This window comes from Coregonus clupeaformis, unplaced genomic scaffold, assembly GCF_020615455.1.
Source record: "Coregonus clupeaformis isolate EN_2021a unplaced genomic scaffold, ASM2061545v1 scaf0149, whole genome shotgun sequence".
Lineage (NCBI taxonomy): Eukaryota > Metazoa > Chordata > Actinopteri > Salmoniformes > Salmonidae > Coregonus > Coregonus clupeaformis.
Window position 1 is genome coordinate 477501 of NW_025533604.1, and position 24494 is coordinate 501994.

The window sequence follows — 24494 nt, forward strand, 5'->3', positions numbered from 1 at the left end:
AGATTTAGATTGTATTGAGTATACAGTACACACAATATCTATTTTGACAGTGAAGCTAACATTTTAAATGTGGCTCTATACTCCAGCATTTTGGATTTGAGATCAAATGTTTCATATGAGGTGACAGTATATAATGTCACCTTTTGTTTGAGGGTATTTTAATACATATCTTTTTCACTGTTTAGAAATGAAAGCACTTTATGTATCTAGTCCCCCTATTTGAAGAATCATAAGTATTCTGACCAATTCACTTATAGTGTATTAAAGTAGTCAAAAGTTGAGTATTTGGTCTCAAACTCGTTGGTTGCATTTGCAGTTTGTTTTGGTTGTGTTTTGGGTTATGTTTTGCCCGATAGTAACTGAATGGTGGATGATGACTGGAGTAATTTTCTGTTTAAGTGAGTAGATAACATGTTTCTAAACACTACTAAATGAATCCTGATGATGCCATGATTAAGAAAAATCATGAATGAATCATGAATAATAATGAGTGAGAAAGTTACAGAGGCTACAACAAAACATGCTAACCTCTCACCATTACCAATAACAAGGGGGTATGATCCTTGTTCCTCTGTAACTTTCATCATCATCATCCACGATTCATTCATGATTATTCATAATCATGGTAGCATCCACATGAATGTAGAAGTGTTCAGAAACATCTTCTATTCTTACTGACAATACAAGTGAAGTGACTCCAAAATGACAGGACATTATTCACCATTCAGTTTCTATTGGGAAAAACATCATCCAAAACACAACCAAGACAAACTGCAAATGCAATCAACAAGTTTGTAGAATCACAACCTTGATGTAATCACTGCAGGTAAGGAATATGGGACCAAACACTAAACTTATGACTACTTTAATACAATATAAGTGAATATGTCGAAATTATTAAGACTTTTTCAAAATGGGAGAACTAGATACATAAAGTGCTTTCATATCTAAACAGTAACTCAGATAAGTATGAAAATGCTCTCAAATAAAAGGTGACATTACATACTGTCACCTAATATGAAACATTATATCTCAAATCCAAAATGCTGGAGCATAGCACCAAATGTAAAACTGTAAGCTTCACTGTCCAAACACATATGGTGTGGACTATGTGTGCCTGGTAAACACATGTGGATCTGGTGAACAGTTATCACTTGTTGACCAACTACAGGAATACTGACCTCAGAGTCTCCAGTTTACAGTGGGGATTCCCCAGTCCAGCAGAGAGCAGCTTCACTCCTGAATCCTTCAGGTCATTGTTACTCATATCCAGCTCTCTCAGGTGTGAGGGGTTTGACTTCAGAGCTGAGACCAGAGAAGCACAGCCTTCCTCTGTGACTCCACAGCTTGACAACCTGACAGAGAGATCATCATGATTTCACAAACACTCTTAATTTAACACCAGTAGTGTAGAAGGACAATGGCAGATGCATTTGGTTTATTCTCTTAAACATCATATATATTAATCTTATGTCTCCTAGAATTGTATGGTCATATTGTTATACTAATATGAACATCAATGCATTGATTCAATATGTTTCTCAATATATATTATATACATATTATAATACATATATTTCTCTAAACTGAATATTTCTTCCTGATGATTAGTACTTAAATGTCATTTTATGTACTCACAGAGCAGCTCTGGAGGCTTTGACCACTGGCAGCAGCCTCAGAAGACCTTCCTCTGATCTGGAGTATTTCTTCAGGTCAAACACATCCAGCTCATTTTCTGAAGTCAGCAACACAAAGACCAGAGCTGACCACTGTGCAGGTGACAGGTTGGCTTCTGAGAGACTTCCTGATCTCAGGTAGCTTTGGATCTCCTCCACTAGAGAATGGTCATTCAGTTCATTCAGACAGTGGAACAGATTGATGCACCTCTCTGGAGAGGGATTCTCCCTGATCTTCTCCTTGATGTACTTGACTGTTTCTTCATGGCTCTGTGAGCTGCTTCTTGTCTTTGTCAGTAGACCTCGTAAGTGCTTCTGATTGGACTCCAGTGAGAGGCCCAGAAGGAAGCGGAGGAACAGGTCCAGGTTTCCTGTCTCACTTCGTAAGGCTTTATCCACAGCACTCTTGTAGACAGTAACTTCAGAGTTGTCTCTGAACAGCGCAAAACAGTTCCTGGTTGATTGAGGTTTTCCCATTAGATTCTCATTGTTGTTGATGAATGAGAGGAACACATATACAGCAGCCAGAAACTCTTGAATGCTCAGATGCACAAAGCAGTACACCTTTTCCTGGTACAGCCCACATTCCTCTTTAAAGATCTGTGTGCACAATCCTGAGTACACTGATGCTTCATTGACATCAATGCCAGCCCTTTTCAGGTCTTTTTTATAGAAAATCAGATTGCCCTCAACAAGCTGTTGAAAAGCCAGTTTTCCCAGTGACAGAATGCTCTCTTTATTCCAGTGTGGACCTGTCTCTTCTTTACCAAGATACTTTTCATTATTCTGTTTGGTATGAAACACCACAAGGTGTGAGTACATCTCAGTCAGAGTCTTGGGCATCTCTTCTCTCTGGTCTGTACTCAACATGTGTTCAAGGACTGTTGCAGAAATCCAACAGAAGACTGGAATGTGGCACATGATGTGGAGGCTCCTTGATGTCTTTATGTGTGAGATGATTCTGCTGGCCATGTCCTCATCACTGAATCTCTTCCTGAAGTACTCCTCCTTCTGTGGGTCATTGAACCCTCGTACTCTGTCACCTGGTCAACACACCCTGAAGGGATCTTATTGGCTGCTGCAGGTCGGGTAGTTATCCAGAGGAGAGCAGAGGGAAGCAGATTTCCCTTGATGAGATTTGTCAGCAGAACATCCACTGAGGTTGACTTTGTGACATCACAACAGATCTTGTTCTTCTGGAAGTCTAGGGGCAGTCGGCACTCATCCAGACCATCAAAGATGAACAGAACTTTGTACTTGTCGTAGTTGGAGATTCTTGATTCTTTGGTTTCCATTGAGAAGTGACTGAGAAGTTCAATCAAAGTGTGTTTTTCCCCGTTCATCAAATTCAGCTCCCGAAAAGGGAATGAACATACAAATTGGACATCCTGATTAGCTTTTCCTTCAGCCCAGTCCAGAATGAACTTCTGCACAGAGACTGTTTTTCCAATGCCAGCGACTCCATTTGTCAGCACAGTTCTGATGAGTTTGTCTTGTCCAGTTAAGGGTTTGAAGATGTCGTTACATTTGATTGCAGTCTCTGGTCTTGCTTGTTTCCTGGTTGTTGTCTCAATCTGTCTCAGCTCATGTTCATTATTGACCTCTCCTGTTCCACCCTCTGTGATGTAGAGCTCTGTGTAGATCTTATTGAGAAGTGTTGGGTTTCCTTGTTTAGCGATCCCCTCAAATACACATTGAAACTTCTTCTTTAGATTAGATTTGAGTTCACGTTGGCAAATCACAGCAAGCTCATCTGAATCTATAAATAACACAGAGGATACTAATATTACGTCTGATTTAATGCCTACAGTATTCTAGGACTGTTATACCATTTTAAATTATAATAATTTCTTCACTTAACTGACTGTATACATGTGTAAATGTTTTCATAATGCATTACACACTGGTGTGACTGATTATATTATTATTATTGGTATTATTGATGGTATAATTAAATCTCTCTCTCTGGTCTAAATTAATCAACACAACACATCCCTGCTGCTACTTGATGAGGTCACTAGGTGTTGTGTTAAGAATGCTACAATACCATTTAGTTACACAGCTACTTTAGCTACAGCTTTTAAATGTTCTAAAACAGCATTCAACATGAGGCAGACAGCTCTTACTTTTCTCCAGTGTGTCAGCAAGCTCCTTCTGGTTCATTTTCCTCAGGACGTGCAGTGTGATCTTCAGAGCCCCCTCTCTGGCACTGCTCTCCTGCTTCTCATCTTCAGCATCCACCACTTCCTTATCCGGCTTCTGACTCTCAAAGCCTTCTGGGAGTTCTGGACTAAGAATCCTCTTGAACATCTTCAGCTCGTTCTTCACAAATGTTATAATATTCTCTTCAAGCAACTGAAATAAATCAAGTAAATAAGTTATGCAAGAGACTAAATGCTTTCTCATTAACACATTAATGAATGATTGACAGATCAACTTTACTTGAGGTAAACAAAAAAAATGTACATAACAGGACCACATACACTGAATATGGAGGCCAGGTCTGTTTGATGACTCTGGGAAGATTGACCACTGAGAATCTCTGACTCTGATCTCTCCTGTTGGTTTCTGTGGACAAAACATGAGATTACATCTCCTCATCCAGGGAGTACACTCTCACACACACACACACACACACACAAACACACACACACACACACACACACACACACACACACACACACACACACACACACACACACACACACACACACACTCACACACACTCACACACACACACAGGGAGGGAATGTTGTGTTAGTTTAATATTGTTTCAGGACTATGAAAATGGAAAAAAGGTTTAGCCTATGGATTATGAAAACAACAAAAATAAATGGTAAAATGGGAGAGGAGAAATGACTAGAGACAGTGTTGTTTAACTCACTGACCATGACCAATGAGTTCTTCTTACCTTTGTTCAGTAGAAAAGTCTCCTTCTCTAAACTCTATAGGTTGACGCATAGACCGGTCACTCTTCATGGACACACAGCTGGGTACAGGGGAGGCTGGTCTCTCCTGCTTGATTGGGCTTCAACACAACAGAGACAAACATTACATCTCTCATCTACTCTGAGCTCAGATGGGGAAACATAAGAAGAGTTTCATTCCAAAACGCTATATATCCATTTTCAGAAATGTTAGTAAATTAGCTTTTAATGTTGAAAGAAATGATCAAATAAATGGTTGTTTTTTCTCACTATCTAATCATGGCAGGGGGTTGTTCAATAACAGACATGTGTTTCTTTAAAATCGATCAATTAATGGCTTCATTTTAGAAGAGACAAATGTTTTTTTTTGCAAAATCCAATAAATTCAGAACAAAGTTGAATACAAATACAAAGTTGCAAAGTCTTTGCAATTGATTCAAACAAGGGACGTATAAAATTATGCTTCAAATGAAAACCGAGATGACTGCATTAAAATATAACCAGTAGGCTATAGGCCTATTTCAATCATATTGGAATATATTTCATGTTCAATATATTTAGTTATATTTTGCTACTTGTAGGCTACTGTCTGTAATTTGTCTCAATATATTTCATGATGTGTAGCCTAACATGTGCCCAATGATGTGCCAAATCTGTGATTTAGTGCATTTTTATTGGGTAAGCATTCGAAAAAACTACCTCAATATTTGCTCTCTCTCTCTCTCTCTCTCTCTCTCTCTCTCTCTCTCCCTCTCCTTCTCTCTCTCTACCACTGCTGCTGTCTCGACCTCTGAATGCTCGGCTATGATAAGCCAACTGACATTTACTCCTGAGGTGCTGACGTGTTGCACCCTCTATAACCACAGTGATTATTATTTGACCCTGCTGGTCATCTATGAACATTTGAAAATCTTGAAGAACGATCTGGCCTTAATGGCCATATCCTCTTATAACCTCCCCCCAGCACAGCCAGAAGAGGACTGGCCACCCCTCAGAGCCTGGTTCCTCTCTAGGTTTCTTCCTAGGTTCCTGCCTTTCTCTGGAGTTTTTCCTTGCCACCGTGCTTCTACATCTGCATTGCTTGCTCTTTGTGGTTTTAGACTGGGTTTCTATATAAGCACTTGGTGACAACTGCTGATGTAGAAAATGTCTTCTGGGAACGCATATGAAGCAGACCAGGCCAGGGTTTGGGGTTTGAGATGTCAATGAGAGATAAAAATGACTTCCTTAGTTGTTCATTTTGAAACTGTTCTGTCTTAAGTAGTTTAACAAACTGACACATTTTCATGTTAGTCAAAAACAACTTTATATGGAAGGAGTGACTTTGATTTGACGGCCTGCACATGTTCAGTTCAACACAAGACGACCATAAGACCCAATGACGTATTTCTGCGCATGAGCTTCAAATCAAATCAAATTGTATTTCTCAGATGCGCCGAATACAACAGTGGTACACTTTACCGTGAAATGCTTACTTAAGAGCCCTTTCCCAACAATGCAGAGTTAAAAAGTAACAAAAATTCGCTAAATAAAAAATGGAAATAGTAACATAATAAAATAACAATAATGTGGCTATAGGGAGTACCGAGTCAATGTGTAGGGGTACCAGGAAGTTGAGGTAATTGAGGTAATCTGTACATGTAGGTAGGGGTAAAAGTGACTAGGCAATCAGGATAGAGATTACATCTCCTCATCCAGGGAGTGCACACACACTCACACACACACACACACACACACACACACACACACACACACACACACACACACACACACACACACACACACACAGTTTTAGGACTATGAAAATGGAAAAAAGGATTAGTCTATGGATTATGTAAACAACAAAAATAAATGGGAAAATGGGAGAGGAGAAATGACTAGAGACAGTGTTGTTTAACTCACTGACCATGACCCATGAGTTCTTCTTATCTTTGTTCACTAGAAAAGTCTCCCTCTCTAAACCGTATAGGTTGTTCCATAGACCGGTCACTCTTCATGGACACACAGCTGGGTACAGGGGAGGTTGGTCTCTCCTGCTTGATTGGGCTTCAACATAACAGAGACAAACATTACGTCTCTCATCTACTCTGAGCTCAGATGGGGAAACATAAGAAGAGTTTCATTCCAAAACGATATAAATCCATTTTCAGAAATGTTCGTCAATTAGCTTTTATTGTTTCAAGAAATTATGAAAGAGATTGGTGTTTTTTCATTATCTAATCATGGTATGGGGTTGTTCAATGACAGCCATGTATTTGTTTAAAATCTATCAATTGATGGTTTCATTTCAGAGAGACAAATAATCATGTTTTTTTGCAAAATGCTACATATCTGCCTCACTCGCAGAGAAATAAGTAGTACTGCTAGATTTTACACAGTAATAATATATATATATCTGCCTCACTCTCAGATAAATAAGTAGTAATGCTAGATTTTACACAGTAATAATATATCTTCCTCACTCTCAGAGAAATAAGTAGTACTGCTAGGTTTTACACAGTCAAATGTAGCAGCATTTGGAAATAATGTTTTTACATTGGATAAAAGTAGAGACTCAGCTAGAAAAAGGTATATCATACACTACAGTTGAGGAACAATGGGAAAGTAATTCTGCTTTGAAAGATGATAAACTTGTAACCTCACTTTTTGAGAAAATGGCCTTTGAATGTTTTGGTACACCTACTGGAGAGCTCTTCTTTATCTACAGTGGTATTACTTTGGCAGATAATGTCACCCATCTAAATAAATAGTAACAATAACATAACAATTTATAGCATAACAAACAATGAAACTGACATAAACCAAAAACACCATACATTTAGTTAACTATATATATATATATATATATATATATATATATATATATATATATATATATATATATATATATATATATACATATATATATATATATATACAGTGGGAGAACAAGTATTTGATACACTGCCGATTTAGCAGGTTTTCCTACTTACAAAGCATGTAGAGGTCTGTAATTTTTATCATAGGTACACTTCAACTGTGAGAGACAGAATCTAAAACAAAAATCCTGAAAAATCACATTGTATGATTTTTAAGTAATTCATTTGCATTTTATTGCATGACATAAGTATTTGATCACCTACCAACCAGTAAGAATTCCGGCTCACAGACCTGTTAGTTTTTCTTTAAGAAGCCCTCCTGTTCTCCACTCATTATCTGTATTAACTGCACCTGTTTGAACTCGTTACCTGTATAAAAGACATCTGTCCACACACTCAATCAAACAGACTCCAACCTCTCCACAATGGCCAAGACCAGAGAGCTGTGTAAGGACATCAGAGATACAATTGTAGACCTGCACAAGGCTGGGATGGGCTACAGGACAATAGGCAAGCAGCTTGGTGAGAAGGCAACAACTCTTGGCGCAATTATTAGAAAATGGAAGAAGATCAAGATGACGATCAATCAACCTCGGTCTTGGGCTCCATGCAAGATCTCACCTCGTGGGGCATCAATGATCATGAGGAAGGTGAGGGATCAGCCCAGAACTACACGGCAGGACCTGGTCAAAGACCTGAAGAGAGCTGGGACCACAGTCTCAAAGAAAACCATTAGTAACACACTACGCCGTCATGGATTAAAATCCTGCAGCGCACACAAGGTCCCCTGCTCAAGCCAGCGCATGTCCAGGCCCGTCTGAAGTTTGCCAATGACCATCTGGATGATCCAGAGGAGGAATGGGAGAAGGTCATGTGGTCTGATGAGACAAAAATATAGCTTTTTGGTCTAAACTCCACTCGCCGTGTTTGGAGGAAGAAGAGGATGAGTACAACCCCAAGAACACCATCCCAACCGTGAAGCATGGAGGAGGAAACATCATTCTTTGGGGATGCTTTTCTGCAAAGGGGACAGGACGACTGCACCGTACTGAGGGGAGGATGGATGGGGCCATCTATCGCGAGATCTTGGCCAACAACCTCCTTCCTTCAGTAAGAGCATTGAAGATGGGTCGTGGCTGGGTCTTCCAGCATGACAACGACCCGAAACACACAGCCAGGGCAACTAAGGAGTGGCTCCTTAAGAGGCATCTCAAGGTCCTGGAGTGGCCTAGCCAGTCTCCAGACCTGAACCCAATAGAACATCTTTGGAGGGAGCTTTAAGTCCGTATTGCCCAGCGACAGCCCCGAAGTGTGCCAAAATCCCTGCTGCAGTGTGTGCAAACATGGTCAAGACCTACAGGAAACGAATGATCTCTGTAATTGCAAACAAAGGTTTCTGTACCAAATATTAAGTTCTGCTTTTCTGATGTATCAAAAACTTATGTCAATGCAATAAAATGCAAACTATTTACTTAAAAATCATACAATGTGATTTTCTGGATTTTTGTTTTAGATTCCGTCTCTCACAGTTGAAGTGTACCTATGATAAAAATTACAGACCTCTACATGCTTTGTATGTAGGAAAACCTGCAAAATCGGCAGTGTATCAAATACTTGTTCTCCCCACTGTGTATATATATATATATATATATATATATATATATATATATATATATATATAGTTAACTAAATGTATGGTGTTTTTGGTTTATGTCAGTTTCATTGTTTGTTATGCTATAAATTGTTATGTTATGGTTGTAAGTGGTAAAATGAACTAGAAAATGTCATATTTTGAAATTCTGAGTAATTACTACTTTAGTAAGGATATACTTTATTCAATACTACTGCAGTTACTAAATAATTCCAATAGATGGCAGCATAAGACCACGAATGACATTTCAGAAGGTTAGTTTAGTTTTCTCCCTGGATACACCACCACTCCCCCTCACAGGAAAACTCCTGCACACGCTTTTTACTGTCCCTTTCCACACTGCTAACGCAAGAGGAACAACTGAAAAAGCATTTAACAGATTACTGTGAAATAATATAATGATGATTCATGTTTATTATTAGCTGTTTTTATGCTCATGTTTTGAAATTATACTTCATTACTATAACAATTATCAATAAGCCTGAACATAAATTTAGTCACCTCTGGTCGAGAAAAACGTATTTTCCTAGTACATTCATTGTCAGATTCATCAACCAGCAGCGAGCACTCTGCCTTCTAGCACAAGCGAGGGGCATGTTGAGGTACATTGCTAACCGCGAGGGTTGCATGATGTAATTTATTGGCGGGCTGGAAGACGCACTCTTGTCTTATCTATTCTGAGTTTGTTTAATCGATATATTAGATATTTAAAAATGCATGTATACTAGGGTTGAGGTTAGCGCATCTGACTAGTGATTATTTACCCGGTGTTCAACACCTGCTATAGTCACTATTTAATTGCTCTTCCAAAAGCAACACAGGTCTAAAGTAATGAGTGACCATTTTAGATAATCATGGGACATATAGTCTTTGGTTGCATCCTATTTTATGTCAATCATATTGCTGCTTGTAGCCTATAACTGATGCTTCGTGGTCTTATGCTGCCATCTATTGGACATTTTTAGCAATTAAAAGTTATTAATTAATGTACAGACATTGGTGAGGCAGCTGAGAATTAAGTGTATTTTTCTTGTTAATTCCTTACATCAGTCTCAAACCTGCCCCACCTATCCCACGTCAATTGCTGGACTTTCACATAGAGGTTACTAGGTCACCCAGTTCAAACCACATTTGAAAAATAAAACAAATGTGTATTATTTATCAAGCGTTCTGCCTTGCAATAATAAATATCATAAAATAACTAATAACAACAAAAAAACAGCAAAACGCTTGACAGGTGTTGATTAACAAAATAATCAAAATGTTATTTAGCACTATAATTGTATTTACTAAGATAATATTATTACTAAAATAGTTTCTAAAAGTGTTCTAGGCTACCCTACCCTAGAATTAGGGTTATGGTTAAGGCTAAAATAGGTTAAACATATGGTTAGAGTTTCTGTATAGCATTTTGTGACATCTGCTGATGTAAAAAATGCTTTATAAATATATTTCATTGATTGTTAGGTTTAGGGTTTATATGGCAAAAAACAGTATGGGTTTATGGCACTCTTGTTCCTCCTTGTGGCCGTATGTGGGTACTGCATAACTCATTCATGACACTTGCTAGGCTCATAATCTGAGGTAGCAACTGCGTCTGATCTACAAATCCATTAGCTAGACCACCCGATTAGACAACAATCACCCCATTATACCCATTTGGTTTGCAACTCAGTGAACCTGCGCATCATTCGCTCAATTTGATGCCTACGAACAAAGATTTCGTGCATATCAAATTACCCAGCAGCCATTTAGAAACAACAAGTCGTCCCAAAAAAATTGTTATTTCTTAATAAAAAAAATATTCTGGCTGTTTAAATCGGCCACATCTTCAAAAAGACGATAGGGACATGCGTTTTGTTTAGATTGTACACTTTTCTCTTAAAACAAATATGTTTACCATGACCAGAAAATGTTTAATGTTTGATGGCTATCCGCCAGCCATCTTCTCTTAAACTATATCTCACCTCACTATTGGTGACCACAACATGTACTCAGGTGAACAGAGTGCGCGTCACCAAGTAGCCGTAACCTTGTTAATAATATGTTACCTGAGGTAAACCTACAGGGTTAACGTCACCAAGTAGCCGTAACCTTGTTAATAATAAGTTACCTGAGGTAAACCTACAGGGTTAACGCTCACCAAGTAGCCGTAACCTTGTTACTAATAAGTTACCTGAGGTAAACCTACAGGGTTAATGCTCACCAAGTAGCCGTAACCTTTTTAATAATAAGTTACTTGAGGTAAACCTACAGGGTTAACGCAGGCAGGTCTCATTGATAACAATAGTGAAGCTGGCATTGTGACGCAGAACAATGGGCTGGGAATAGAATGTTCTGAAGGCGAGTGGTGTCACGGAGCTCAGTAGAACTAATAGGAGCTGGCAGGGTGAAAAATGACCAAACATAAGGCCTGTTTTTTCGAGATTACTTCATAACCAGGGACGTAAGGTAATATTATGAAACTGGGCTCCATTGCGGATGCAATTAACTAGTTTTTATAAGAAATAAATGTTGTAAAAAAGGTCACTTGAGGCGCCCGAAAATAATATTCAAAAGTTCAGTCCTTTGACACAGAGGGGTTAAACACTAAAGTTACCGTCCATCTAGTGAAGAGAGGAGAACCGGACAGAGGGATGGTAGGTAGCCAGCATCTGTCAACGAGAGAGGGAGAAGCCCTCCACGGTATTTAACAGGTGGAAGAAACAACCAGGGGAGCTCCATCGGTCCACAAGAAATGCAGGCAGCCGGTGATGATGTAGTGGTAGCTAGGATAACTAGGATGCTGGTAAAGAGTAGCTAGCTTAGCTAGCTGTACCGACCAGCTTGGATAGCTAGCAGGTCGTTCGCCTGTCCCTCGAGGATGATGACGAATCCGGTGAACCACAAGATGAAACAAGGCTAGCGAAGTGAAAAGGATCTGGCTACACTCATACTGTCACTGACCATTACGCAAAAAAGCAAATTGAACAATAAACTTCGGGTGTCTCAACACTAACTAACTCCGTCGTTATTCCCCAAGATCACCTCAGACCACTCTGCGCGTAACTGGACAATATGCTTGGCACCAAACCGTCCGTGGACGCGGACAGTTCTGTACGGGGACGCGGACAGTTTCAGAACGCGGACATGAGCAGAGCCAAAAAATAAACTAAAAGCATTAGTACATTAGTAATATTCTTTTTTTATTATGTCAAACAAAAGAAAATCGTTTTTTAAAACAATATTTTGAGATCTGGGCACGTATCCAAAAGCGTCTCAGAGTAGTAAAATTAGTCCTCTCTCTCCCCAGATAGACTCATTTAATACTGGGTCGTTACAATATTTTGAGATCTGGGCCCATATCCAAAAAGCATCTCAGAGTAGAAAATGTGTCGTATAAGTGCTGAGAATAAAGCCGTTTTAGTCCTACTCTTATGTGTATAAATTAAAGCTATGCATGAAGCCTCTTTATTTATAAGTGTCCCACCTAGTTGGCAGATATTTAGGACACCTCATGAGCTGTACTAACCAGTTAAGAGGTACCAGCAGGTGTCTTGATAATAAAAACATGCAGCGAGTCAGTGGTTTCTGTACCACATGTAATTGCTTTGGAGCAGTGCCGACCTGTCATTCAGATTTACAGTAAGTGCATTCATCTCATTTCAGCTAAACAATGGATATATAGCGTTTTGCAATAATACTAATAATAATTATACACATCTAAAATCTATTAATTAAACACCTGAGAACAGTAATATTGAAGGTACCCATAAGCAACCATTTCTGATTAAATAACACGTGAACAATTATGGAAATAGCATTTAGGAAATACATTCTTAATAATTCTTAAACAAAATTGTCATCTCACCTCTTAGCTTTGGTGTCATGTTCCCCAGAGAGACTCATTTTAGAGGCAGGGACCCCCCCCCTCTCCCCAGAGACTCGTTTTAGAGGCAGGGACCCCCTCCTCTCTCTCCCCAGAGAGACTCATTGTAGAGAACTGACCCCTAAACAGAGATCCAACATGTTGGTTGTAGTTAACACAGTAATTCTTGAATGTGAATTGTTATCATTTATTAATTATCTCTTACAAAACATTTACTAACAGACATATCGAAACAGTCAGGTGATTTAATGCAATCACATGAACATGTAGTTGTGACATATCTACTCCATGGTAACTGAATAATAATAAGTTACTGTTTGTTAAGGTAGTTATAGACAGTGCAGCAACACAAGGCCATGTCTCACACTTATTTGTATTCATTAAAAGTTGCCATTTATTATCTTTGAATCTGTTCTTTTCTAAACGTATCTGAGAATGTAGACAGAAGGGCTAAAACGGGCTTGATTAATCAGTGATCTATACAGAAAGGTTTTTTGCAACAATTAAGTGATTTTATATTATTTAAAGTAGGATAGGTTATAATGTAAAACAGTTTTTGTTGTTGTTGTGTAAAGCAGATCAAGGTCTATACCTCAGCAAGTGGCGACTAGTCATTCAGGGCAGGTGGCCTTTCCTGTTTTTGCATGTTATTGTGGCATTAATACATGTCACATAGGGGTGTAACGATCCATCTACTACATCGATGTATCGATTTATATTCATATGATCCAACTACATCGATCTGTGCTCGGCGAGTTGGCATTTTGGACAACATATATCGATCTAACATCGCTTTTAAAATGTAATAAATCGATTTTATCGATACTAGGAAATAACCCATTGGATTTAAGCACGTCAGACTTTATATGCAGGGGTGCACATAACTGGTACGCAGATACGCAAGCGCGACAAAAATCAGGAATGCGTAATGACACTTGTGTTACTACGCGCGCCTTTGCGTACTTGACCGATCTTCTCATCTAACCTTACACATGACATTTTGCTTGTCAACTACTGTCAGGGATGTCCAAAAAGCAACAGACATTAAGCAGATTCTTTGGCAGTGCCACCTACAAAGAAACGCCAACTGGAGCCAGAGCCGAAGAAAATACTTTTTTCGGAAAAGTGGCTTGAAGCTAACGATGAGCGCACTGAAATGTGGTGCAAGATTTGACGCTCAAATCCACATCTAGCAGAAAAACAGGTGCATTTTATAAAGGCTCAAAGAATTTCAACCATCCTTTATTTGACAAACATGAAAAGAGCAAGGAGCACACGAATGTGGCGCAAGCCATTGCTAAAAGCTAGCCGAGAATAAATGTCCAGTCACCGAGACAAGCTGAATGAAGAACAGCGGCAAGCTCTGTTTAATATTTTTCTCTTTCCATAAAGCTAAACACGCACGGCCCATGTCTTCCTATTCTGAGGATGTTCCTTTACTGAATGCTTTTTTGATGGATCTGAGGACATCACAAAAAACTGAGCAGGAAATAGTTTACATTGTGTCTGTGTCCAGCAACGGAGAGTTTACTTCGGACTTTATTGGACTGATTGAATTGGGTGCTGACCGAACCGCACAGGCCATAACAGACGGACTTGTGAGACTTTTGGTAAGTTTCATAATACCAGATGGTCTGCATGGAGTCATGAAACACTGTTAAAAATATCAAGACTATTGCCAGCCATTAAAATGCAACTGGTTACCAGGTATTTATTTCAGTCACACTGGTTGAATTTTTGGCTAAAAGGTTACTGAATCGATTTCAAGTCACTGAATCGTTTCGGATCGTGATCGTTCTAAATGAACCAATATCGTCCTTGAATCGTGACGACAACCACGAATCGTGATACAAATCGAATCGTTGTTAAAACGAATCGTTACACCCCTAATGTCACATATCAGTTTGCTAACAATGTAAAAAAGATATACACTACCGGTCAAAAGTTTTAGAACACATACTCATTCAAGGGTTTTTCTTTATTTTTACTCTTTTCTACATTGTAGAATAATAGTGAAGACATCAAAACTATGAAATAACACATATAGAATATTTTAGTAACCAAAAAAGTGTTAAAGAAATCAAAATATATTTTTTATTTGATATTCTTCAAATAGCCACCCTTTGCCTTGATGACAGCTTTGCACACTCTTGGCATTCACTCAACCAGCGACCCGTCATTAAGTGCAGGTGGCCTTTCCTGTTTTGCATGTTATTTTGGCATTAATACGTGTCACATATCAGTTTGCAAAAAAATAAAAAAATATGTATATCATTGAGTTAATATAGCCGAATGCAAACATGGTCTCTTTTTTTGTTTTCTTGAGTAAGGCAGCTGGACTGATCAGGTCAACATCGTACTTTCAAAATCTTAGCTATTAGTCATAATCATGAATCAAAGTCGACAATCTACTTGCAAATCCTTTTTAATCCTAATCCTTGAAGAGAAATAATGAAGAGAAATGATAGGACAGCTGTTGGGACTCTGCTGTTGGGACTCTGCTGTTGGGACTCTGTGTCGGGACTCTGCTGTTGGGACTCTGCTGTTGGGACTCTGCTGTTGGGACTCTGCTGTTGGGACTCTGTCGGGACTCTGCTGTCGGGACTCGGTTGGGACTCTGCTGTTGGGACTCTGCTGTTGGGACTCTGCTGTCGGGACTCTGCTGTCGGGACTCTGCTGTTGGGACTCTGCTGTCGGGACTGCTGTCGGGACTCGCTGTCGGGACCTGCTGTTGGGACTCTGCTGTTGGGACTCTGCTGTTGGGACTCTGCTTTATGTAGGCCCTGACAGTTTGTGGTCACCGTTTGTCACCGTTATAGTGCAATGAATGTATTGTTTAGTGTTGTGTTGTGGAGTGGCTTTGCTGGCATGCATCCCCCCTTCATTTATGTTTTGCCCCACCAAGATTGACATGCTAAAATCACCACTGACCTCAGCTATAGCCTAGATGACCAGCCTAAACCTGTTCAGATCAGTTCCCATAACATTATAACAGTAACAGTAGCAGGAGCCTAGTCCTGATACAGATCGAGGTCTATACCTCAGCTTTAGCCTACATATCCTAGATGACCAGCCTAAACCTGTTCAGATCCAGTTCCCATAACGTTATAGACCTCACAGTAGCAGGACAGAGCTTGTAGCCTAGGCATGGTATTTTACACACCATTTCAAACGGAGACCATCAGGTTTGTCAGCATGATAAGTGATCATAGCTCAAACCTACTCTGACTATTGAATGTCTGACGTCGACCTAACCTTATAATAGTTTGTAGTTTAGCCTAGACCTACGAGAGTCTGCCCGTCTTTCCTACATATCAACACATTCATCCGACTTCTAATGTTACCGAGAAATACGTGCCACAGTTTCAACAGCCATTGTAGCAACTGCGTAGGCTACACACTTACTTTCACGCGTTCATATAGAGGAAATCACATAACTTCTTACAGTCGCTGGTGCAGCCGTCTGTTCTCTTGCAGATGAAGTAGCTTTTATAGGCGACTCATTCAACCAGCCTAAACAACAGTAAATAAAAGATGTCAAATGGTCAAAAGTCAATCCTGATATAGCCATGTAAATCAAAGAGAGGTGTATTGCTACAGATGTAGGATCTTAATTTTAGCCAGTTTGCTACAGCAGGAAAAATAATCCTGCAGCAACAGGACATTTTAATTATTATGTTGATTATAATTAATGAAAAAATATATATATAGAAAAGTGGAATTGATCATCTTCAGAAACCTTTTTTAAAGCTTAAATACACTCAAATACACTACACGTTTCAGTTCTCCTGCAACTGGGTGATCAAATTAAGATCCTACATCTGTACAGAGATTATGTCTTTATCTAAATAAGGCAGTTTGAGTTATTAGCAATAACGTTGCAACTGTCAGCTGCTGTAAACCTATGTGATTGGATGTTATAGACCCCCATCTGAACAGTTTCTTTCCCCATGCTGTAGCCCTCACCAACTGGCCATCTGGCCCATAGAGACTAAAGGACTATACACTCTATGCTGCACACCACATCAAGCCATCTCTGAACTGTACACTACCATCTGGTCCATAGAGACTAAAGGACTATACACTCTATGCTGCTCACCACATCAAGCCATCTCTGAACTGTACACTACCATCTGGCCCATAGAGACTAAAGGACTATACACTCTATGCTGCACACCACATCAAGCCATCTCTGAACTGTACACTACCATCTGGTCCATAGAGACTAAAGGACTATACACTCTATGCTGCACACCACATCAAGCCATCTCTGAACTGTACACTACCATCTGGTCCATAGAGACTAAAGGACTATACACTCTATGCTGCTCACCACATCAAGCCATCTCTGAACTGTACACTACCATCTGGCCCATAGAGACTAAAGGACTATACACTCTATGCTGCACACCACATCAAGCCATCTCTGAACTGTACACTAAATAACTGAACTATACTGCATTAGCACTCTGTTCATCTCTGTTAGATATATTTATACTGGTACTGTATATGTGGACATCCACTGTATATCAACTGTATTCCCACTGTACTGTATATCTGTATATCAACTGTATTCCCACTGTACTGTATATCTGTATACCAACTGTATTCCCACTGTACTGTATATCTGTATACCAACTGTATTCCCACTGTACTGTATATCTGTATACCAACTGTATACCCACTGTACTGTATATCTGTATATCAACTGTATATCCACTGTACTGTATATCTGTATACCAACTGTATTCCCACTGTACTGTATATCTGTATACTGTACTGTATATCTGTATATCAACTGTATTCCCACTGTACTGTATATCTGTATATCAACTGTATTCCCACTGTACTGTATATCTGTATACCAACTGTATTCCCACTGTACTGTATATCTGTATATCAACTGTATTCCCACTGTACTGTATATCTGTATATCAACTGTATTCCCACTGTACTGTATATCTGTATACCAACTGTATACCCACTGTACTGTATATCTGTATATCAACTGTATACCCACTGTACTGTATATCTGTATACCAACTGTATTCCCACTGTACTGTATATCTGTATACCAACTGTATACCCACTGTACTGTATATCTGTATACCAACTGTATTCCCACTGTACTGTATATCTGTATACCAACTGTATACCCACTGTACTGTATATCTGTATACCAACTGTATTCCCACTGTACTGTATATCTGTATACCAACTGTATTCCCACTGTACTGTATATCTGTATACCAACTGTATTCCCACTGTACTGTATATCTGTATATCAACTGTATTCCCACTGTACTGTATATCTGTATATCCACTGTTCATTATCTTATAGCTCTATGCTCACTCTTCCTAGTTGTGTATAATGTTGTACAGACATTTGTGTAAACTCTTCTGTCTGTATTCTGTCTCTAAATGTTGTCTGTCACTATCACCATGTAGAATTATGTGTACAGATGTAGGATCTTAATTTGATCACCCCCCACTGCAGAATAACTTTCCCGCAATGCAGGAAATGTAAAACTTGTAGTGTATTTGAGGTTTTAAAAGGCTTCTGAAGTTTGTAATTTCCACTTAGAAATGCCAGACTTGAGTTTCGCTTAATAAAAATGTATCAACCGCTACAAAAATGTCCATTAATTATAATTCACACTTCCTGTTGCTGCAGGAATATTTTCCTGCTGTAGCAAACTGGCTCAAATTAAGATCCTACATATGTACATGCAAATGTACTTGGCGAATAAAGGTGATTCTGATTCTGCAAAGGTTGAGTCTTGAATATTGATATATTGAATTTGACTTGCCCATGTTCAGTTAGCACCATTTTGTATGATTAAACTGACACAAACCTGTCTCAGTAGAAGTAGACTGTTAGGTCTGAGTGTTTTACATACATTCACTGTACTAGAATTACACCATACATTTAATTTCTCTACACACTTTACAATCATTCCTGGCATGATTCTCACCTTGTAGCCTGAATTCACAACCAGAACATGTCAAGTCATTGAGATATCTACTGTTCTGCTGAGAGAGCACCTTCGTGATGACTAGCGCTCTGTATATTCTTATGGGTGAGCCCTGAGCTGGAATGTGAAGCTAACTGAAGCTAACTTTAGAAAACCAGTATATCTAGCTTGCGTCATAGTACACCCCTCAGGCTAAGTTCAGGTTACAGCATCAGGCAGGCATCAACAGCCGAGTTGTAGGCTACAACCTGGGTCGTATTCATTAGTTTACACCGCAGCCAACAGTTTTAAAATGTTGCATAAACAGTTTACTCCAAACGCTGTACAACGTGACCTAAACGGTTTCTGTTGCCAAACGTTTTGCTACGGTGGGCACTAATGAACACACACAACCTGTTTTGAGGAAGTGTAAGTTGTTGTTAGTCTTTCCACAGTATTTATTTTTTCTCTCTTTCACACAACATACCTTCCTGAGTGAAAAGTGTTAACAGTAGATTGTGAGAAAATGTTGTTGCTTGTTGTGTTTTAAGCCTGTTTTGAGAAGACAAGTCTATAGACCTATGATACAGTACACTCTTAGAAAAAAGAGTTCCAAAAGGGTCCTCTGGCTGTCCCCATAGGAGAACGCTTTTGGGTTCCAGGTAGAACCCTTCTGCCTTCCATGTAGAACCCTCTGTGGAAAGGATTCTTCATGGAACCCAAAAGGGTTCTACCTAGGACCAAAAAGGGTTCCACAAAGGGTTCTCCTATGGGGACAGCCAAAGAACCCTTTTAGATTCTAGATAGTGTAGGAGCGTTCACCCTGGGGCACACAGATGGAAACAGAAACGAATTCACCCCCACGCATCTAATTTATATCCAAAACATTTTAAGGAGAGTAGGCCTATTATAACACTGTCCACAAAACATATCATCAACTAAATGAATATACATAACAATATCATCAACTATATGAATACACATAACAATATCATCAACTATATTAATACACATAACAATATCATCAACTATATTAATACACATAACAATATCATCAACTATATGAATACACATAACAATATCATCAACTATATTATTACACATAACAATATCATCAACTATATGAATACACATAACAATATCATCAACTATATTAATACACATAACAATATCATCAACTATATTAATACACATAACAATATCATCAACTATATTAATATCATAACAATCGTCGTCTTACCTTTTATATGTCTCTCAATAGAAGTAGAGTCTGGAATGATCATTCGGTGGTGGAAAGTTCCTTTAGTTTGTTCTGCTCATTTCCATATCAGGTTCTACCTGTTCTCTCTCCCACTCCCTGTCTCTTTATAGCTCTTACAATGTGCCTTGGCATACATTCTACAAGTGTCTGGAACTCCAAATGTAGTTCTGATTTAGTGTTCCAAAAGAAAACATTTTGATTAAACTGGTTAATATGGTTAAAATACAGTAAGACTGAGTAATGCTGTGATTGTTTTTATTATTTTGTTATGTATTGAAATGTTTGACTTTATTTTCCCTATGTCCTTTCAATATAGGAACAATTTGTGAAATGAAAGCCTTCTGTAAATATGGACAAAAGTATATGGATTCATTTGATGGTATGTGTCTTGCAACATTATGTAAATGACAGGTTGAGAAACACTGCATCTTCCTAGGTGCATATGTGAGAAGGAATGCAAACTGTCTCCCTATGTGTGCCATCCCTAAACTGTAATGGTCCAGGTTACAAAGTGGCTCAGTGACTCGTGTTTGCATCTCAATGTGAAAAAAACTGTTTGCATGTTCTTCCAAAGAGGGCAACAGATGCTACTGAGCCAGAAGTCTATGTGTCAGTGGAGAAGCTCCAGGGGGGTATCTGATTTTAAGTACCTTGGCATCATACTTGATTCCAACCTCTCTTTAAAAAGCATGTGAAAAAGGTAATTCAAATAACCAAATTCAACCTAGCTAATTTCCGATTTATACGAAATTGTTTGACTACAGAGGTAGCAAAACTGTACTTCAAATCTATGATACTCCCCCACTTAACATACTGTTTGGCTAGTTGGGCCCAAGTTTGCTGTACAACAGTAAGACCTATTCAGTCTGTATACAAACAGGCTCTCAAAGTGCTTGATAGGAAGCCCAATAGCCATCATCACTGTAACATCCTTAGAAAGCATGAGCTCCTGAGTTGGGAAAATCATGTGCAATACACCGATGCATGTCTTGTATTCAAGATCCTAAATGGCTCCCCCTCCACTCAGTATTTTTGTTAAACAGAAAACCCAAACATATGGCAGCAGATCCACAAGGTCTGCCATGAGAGGTGACTGTGTAGTTCCCCTAAGGAAAAGCACCTTTAGTAAATCCGCTTTTTCTGTGAGAGCTTCCCATGTCTGGAATACACTGCCATCAGACACACATAACTGCACCACATATCACACTTTCACAAAATGCTTGAAGACATGGCTAAAGGTCAATCAGATTTGTGAACATGGTCCCTAGCTGTGTGTTGCCGCTTTCCATGTCTGTTGTCTGTAACTTGTGAGGTGTGGAAACACTTTGTTGCTTTTATGAATTTTGACTTGCTGCTTTTTGTTCTATGTTGCTCGGTCTCTATGCTACGTCTTGCTTGTCCTATGTTGCTATGCCTGTATGCTGTGTCTTGTTCTATGTTGTTATTGTCTATATTGTAATTGTTTTTAATAACCTGCCCAGGGACTGCGGTTGAAAATTAGCCGGCTGGCTAAAACCGGCACTTTTACTGAAACGTTGATTAATGTGCACTGTCCCTGTAAAAATAAACTTAAACTTAAACTTAAACTTAAGTGTTTGTGGTTCATTAAAATGTTTATTGTCAAGAAAAAAAAAAGAAAAAAAAAGTGTATTGAACTCCATTGAAGGGATGTGACATCATTCTTCAGCTCCTCTCTCCCCAGGGGTAGCAGCTCCTCTCTCCCCAGGGGTAGCAGCTCCTCTCTCCCCAGGGGTAGCAGCTCCTCTCTCCCCAGGGGTAACAGCTCCTCTCTCCCCAGGGGTAGCAACTCCTCTCTCCCCAGGGGTAGCAGCTCCTCTCTCCCCAGGGGGTAGCAACTCCTCTCTCCCCAGGGGTATCAGCTCCTCTCTCCCCAGGGGTATCAGCTCCTCTCTCCCCAGGGGTGGCAGCTCCTCTCTCCCCAGGGGTAGCAGCTCCTCTCTCCCCAGGGGGTATCAGCTCCTCTCTCCCCAGGGGTAGCAGCTCCTCTCTCCCCAGGGGTAACAGCTCCTCTCTCCCCCAGGGGTAGCAGCTCCTCTCTCCCCAGGGGTATCAGCTCCTCTCTCCCCAGGGAGCAGCTCCTCTCTCCCCAGGGGTAACAGCTCCTCTCTCCCCAGGGGTAGCAGCTCTCTCTCTCCCCAGGGGTAACAGCTCCTCTCTCCCCAGGGGGTAACAGCTCCTCTCTCCCCAGGGGTATCAGCTCCCTCTCTCTCCCCAGGGGTAACAGCTCCTCTCTCCCCAGGGGTAGCAGCTCCTCTCTCCCCAGGGGTATCAGCTCCTCTCTCCCCAGGGGCATCAGCTCCTCTCTCCCCAGGGGTAACAGCTCCTCTCTCCCCAGGGTAGCAGCTCCTCTCTCCCCAGGGGTAACAGCTCCTCTCTCCCCCAGGGGTAACAGCTCCTCTCTCCCCAGGGGGTAGCAGCTCCTCTCTCCCCTAGGATGTGAAGACATCGGTGACTTAGCCCACAGCCAGTGGGAGGGTCCGGGAAGGAATTTCAACAGCTAAATCCATGAATACATCACCAGTGTATTGCCCAAAACCACTCAAGAACTTCAAATATAGACTCTGACCTGTCCAATGAGCCAAACTGATTAAATAATCCCACAGTACCTAAACTCTCTCTCTCTCTCTCTCTCTCTCTCTCTCTCTCTCTCTCTCTCTCTCTCTCTCTCTCTCTCTCACACACACACACACTGCAGTAATTAGAATCCCTATATCAGCTTTTTAGTGATAGTCTACTGTGTGTTCTCCACTCCTCTGTCTCTCTCCATCACTTTCTCTGTGTCGTCTATTGATGTCTTTCATCTTGTCTGGTGTCTCTCTCCATCATATCCTATTATTCTGTTGCTGTCTCTGTGTCTTGTCTGGTGTCTCTCTCCATCATATCCTGTTCTTCTGTTGCTGTCTCTGTGTCTTGTCTGGTGTCTCTCTCCATCATATCCTATTCTTCTATTGCTGTCTCTGTGTCTTGTCTGGTGTCTCTCTCCATCATATCCTATTCTTCTGTTGCTGTCTCTGTGTCTTGTCTGGTGTCTCACTCCATCATATCCTATTCTTCTGTTGCTGTCTCTGTGTCTTGTCTGATGTCTCTCTCCATCATATCCTATTCTTCTGTTGCTGTCTCTGTGTCTTGTCTGGTGTCTCTCTCCATCATATCCTATTCTTCTGTTGCTGTCTCTGTGTCTTGTCTGATGTCTCTCTTTAGTTTTGCAATCCAAATTTGGAGCTATTGGAATTGTAACATGTTGTCCCATGTACATGGTGTAATTTACTGATGGTCCCTAACTAGCCCCATAGGGATATCCAAATTCAACCCAGATTTACCACTGGCATTATGATTGGGTCGCGTGCAGTTGCATTCTGAATTGATTATTACTTGGTGTAGTCATGTGGGCAACCTTCATTTACGTTGAAATGCAGTCACAACCACAAGTCTCACTAAACTCAGTTTTGGACAAGACTGACTTTATGACCAAAGTTATCCAACATTTTCCAGCTGAATTGTGCCATGTTTATTCTGGTGATAACTGGATCACTGGCTGTCTCATGGAGTGTGTGAGGGTGAGTGTCATGGTCGGGATGGCCTGAACTCAGAGCCTGATAGAATACCAAGGAAAACCGTAGTAACTGCAGTAGAACATGGTGGAACAAAGCCAGATGGCAGTAACCTCACTTACTGCTGTTTCCTTGGTTTTTACTGGGATTTTGTAGTTGCATCAAATTTTACCCTCCATTTTCTCTGAAACTGAAGATAATTGAATCAGGACACTTTGTCACAAGATATAACAGATACTATGAAGCCTGATTTAGGTCTGATCTCATTTTGACCAAATATGTAGCAGCAGTTTGCAATTGTACGGCAGAATAGCTGTGCACATAATCCTAATGCCTCTTCATGGACTACATTTGAACACTTAAACATTGTCTTCTTTTAGGGAGGGACCTGGTATGGTATGGTCACATTGCCTAGTGGTTAGAACGTTGGGCCAGTAACTGAAAGGTCGCTGGTTCGAATACCCAAGCCGTCAATGTGAAAATATGTTGATATGCCCTTAAGCAAGGCACTTACCACTAACTTGCTTCATGGGTGCAGTACTACTATGGCTGACCCTGTAAAACAACACATTTCACTGCACCTATCCAGTGTATCTGACAATAAAAACATATATATTTTTTGCAATTACAACAGTTAATTTAACAATACTGGTTATAACTCTTGTTGACGTTGATCCAAGGACACCTTCACTTGCATTACCCTCTTACTGCAGAAAAATATTCTCAT

At 40.0% G+C, this 24494-nt stretch overlaps 1 protein-coding gene across 1 annotated transcript in view; it reads right to left on the bottom strand.

Annotated features, from left to right (window-relative positions):
* Positions 1-4022, bottom strand: part of LOC123483543 (NLR family CARD domain-containing protein 3-like) — a gene marked incomplete at both ends in the record, with an annotated part of 11333 nt that extends 7311 nt beyond the window's left edge. Inside the window, 4 exon segments of the mRNA XM_045213765.1 lie at positions 1182-1355; positions 1639-2710; positions 2713-3429; positions 3803-4022. Coding sequence (XP_045069700.1) covers positions 1182-1355; positions 1639-2710; positions 2713-3429; positions 3803-4022 — 2183 coding nt within the window.
* Positions 4023-24494: the final 20472 nt, after the last annotated feature.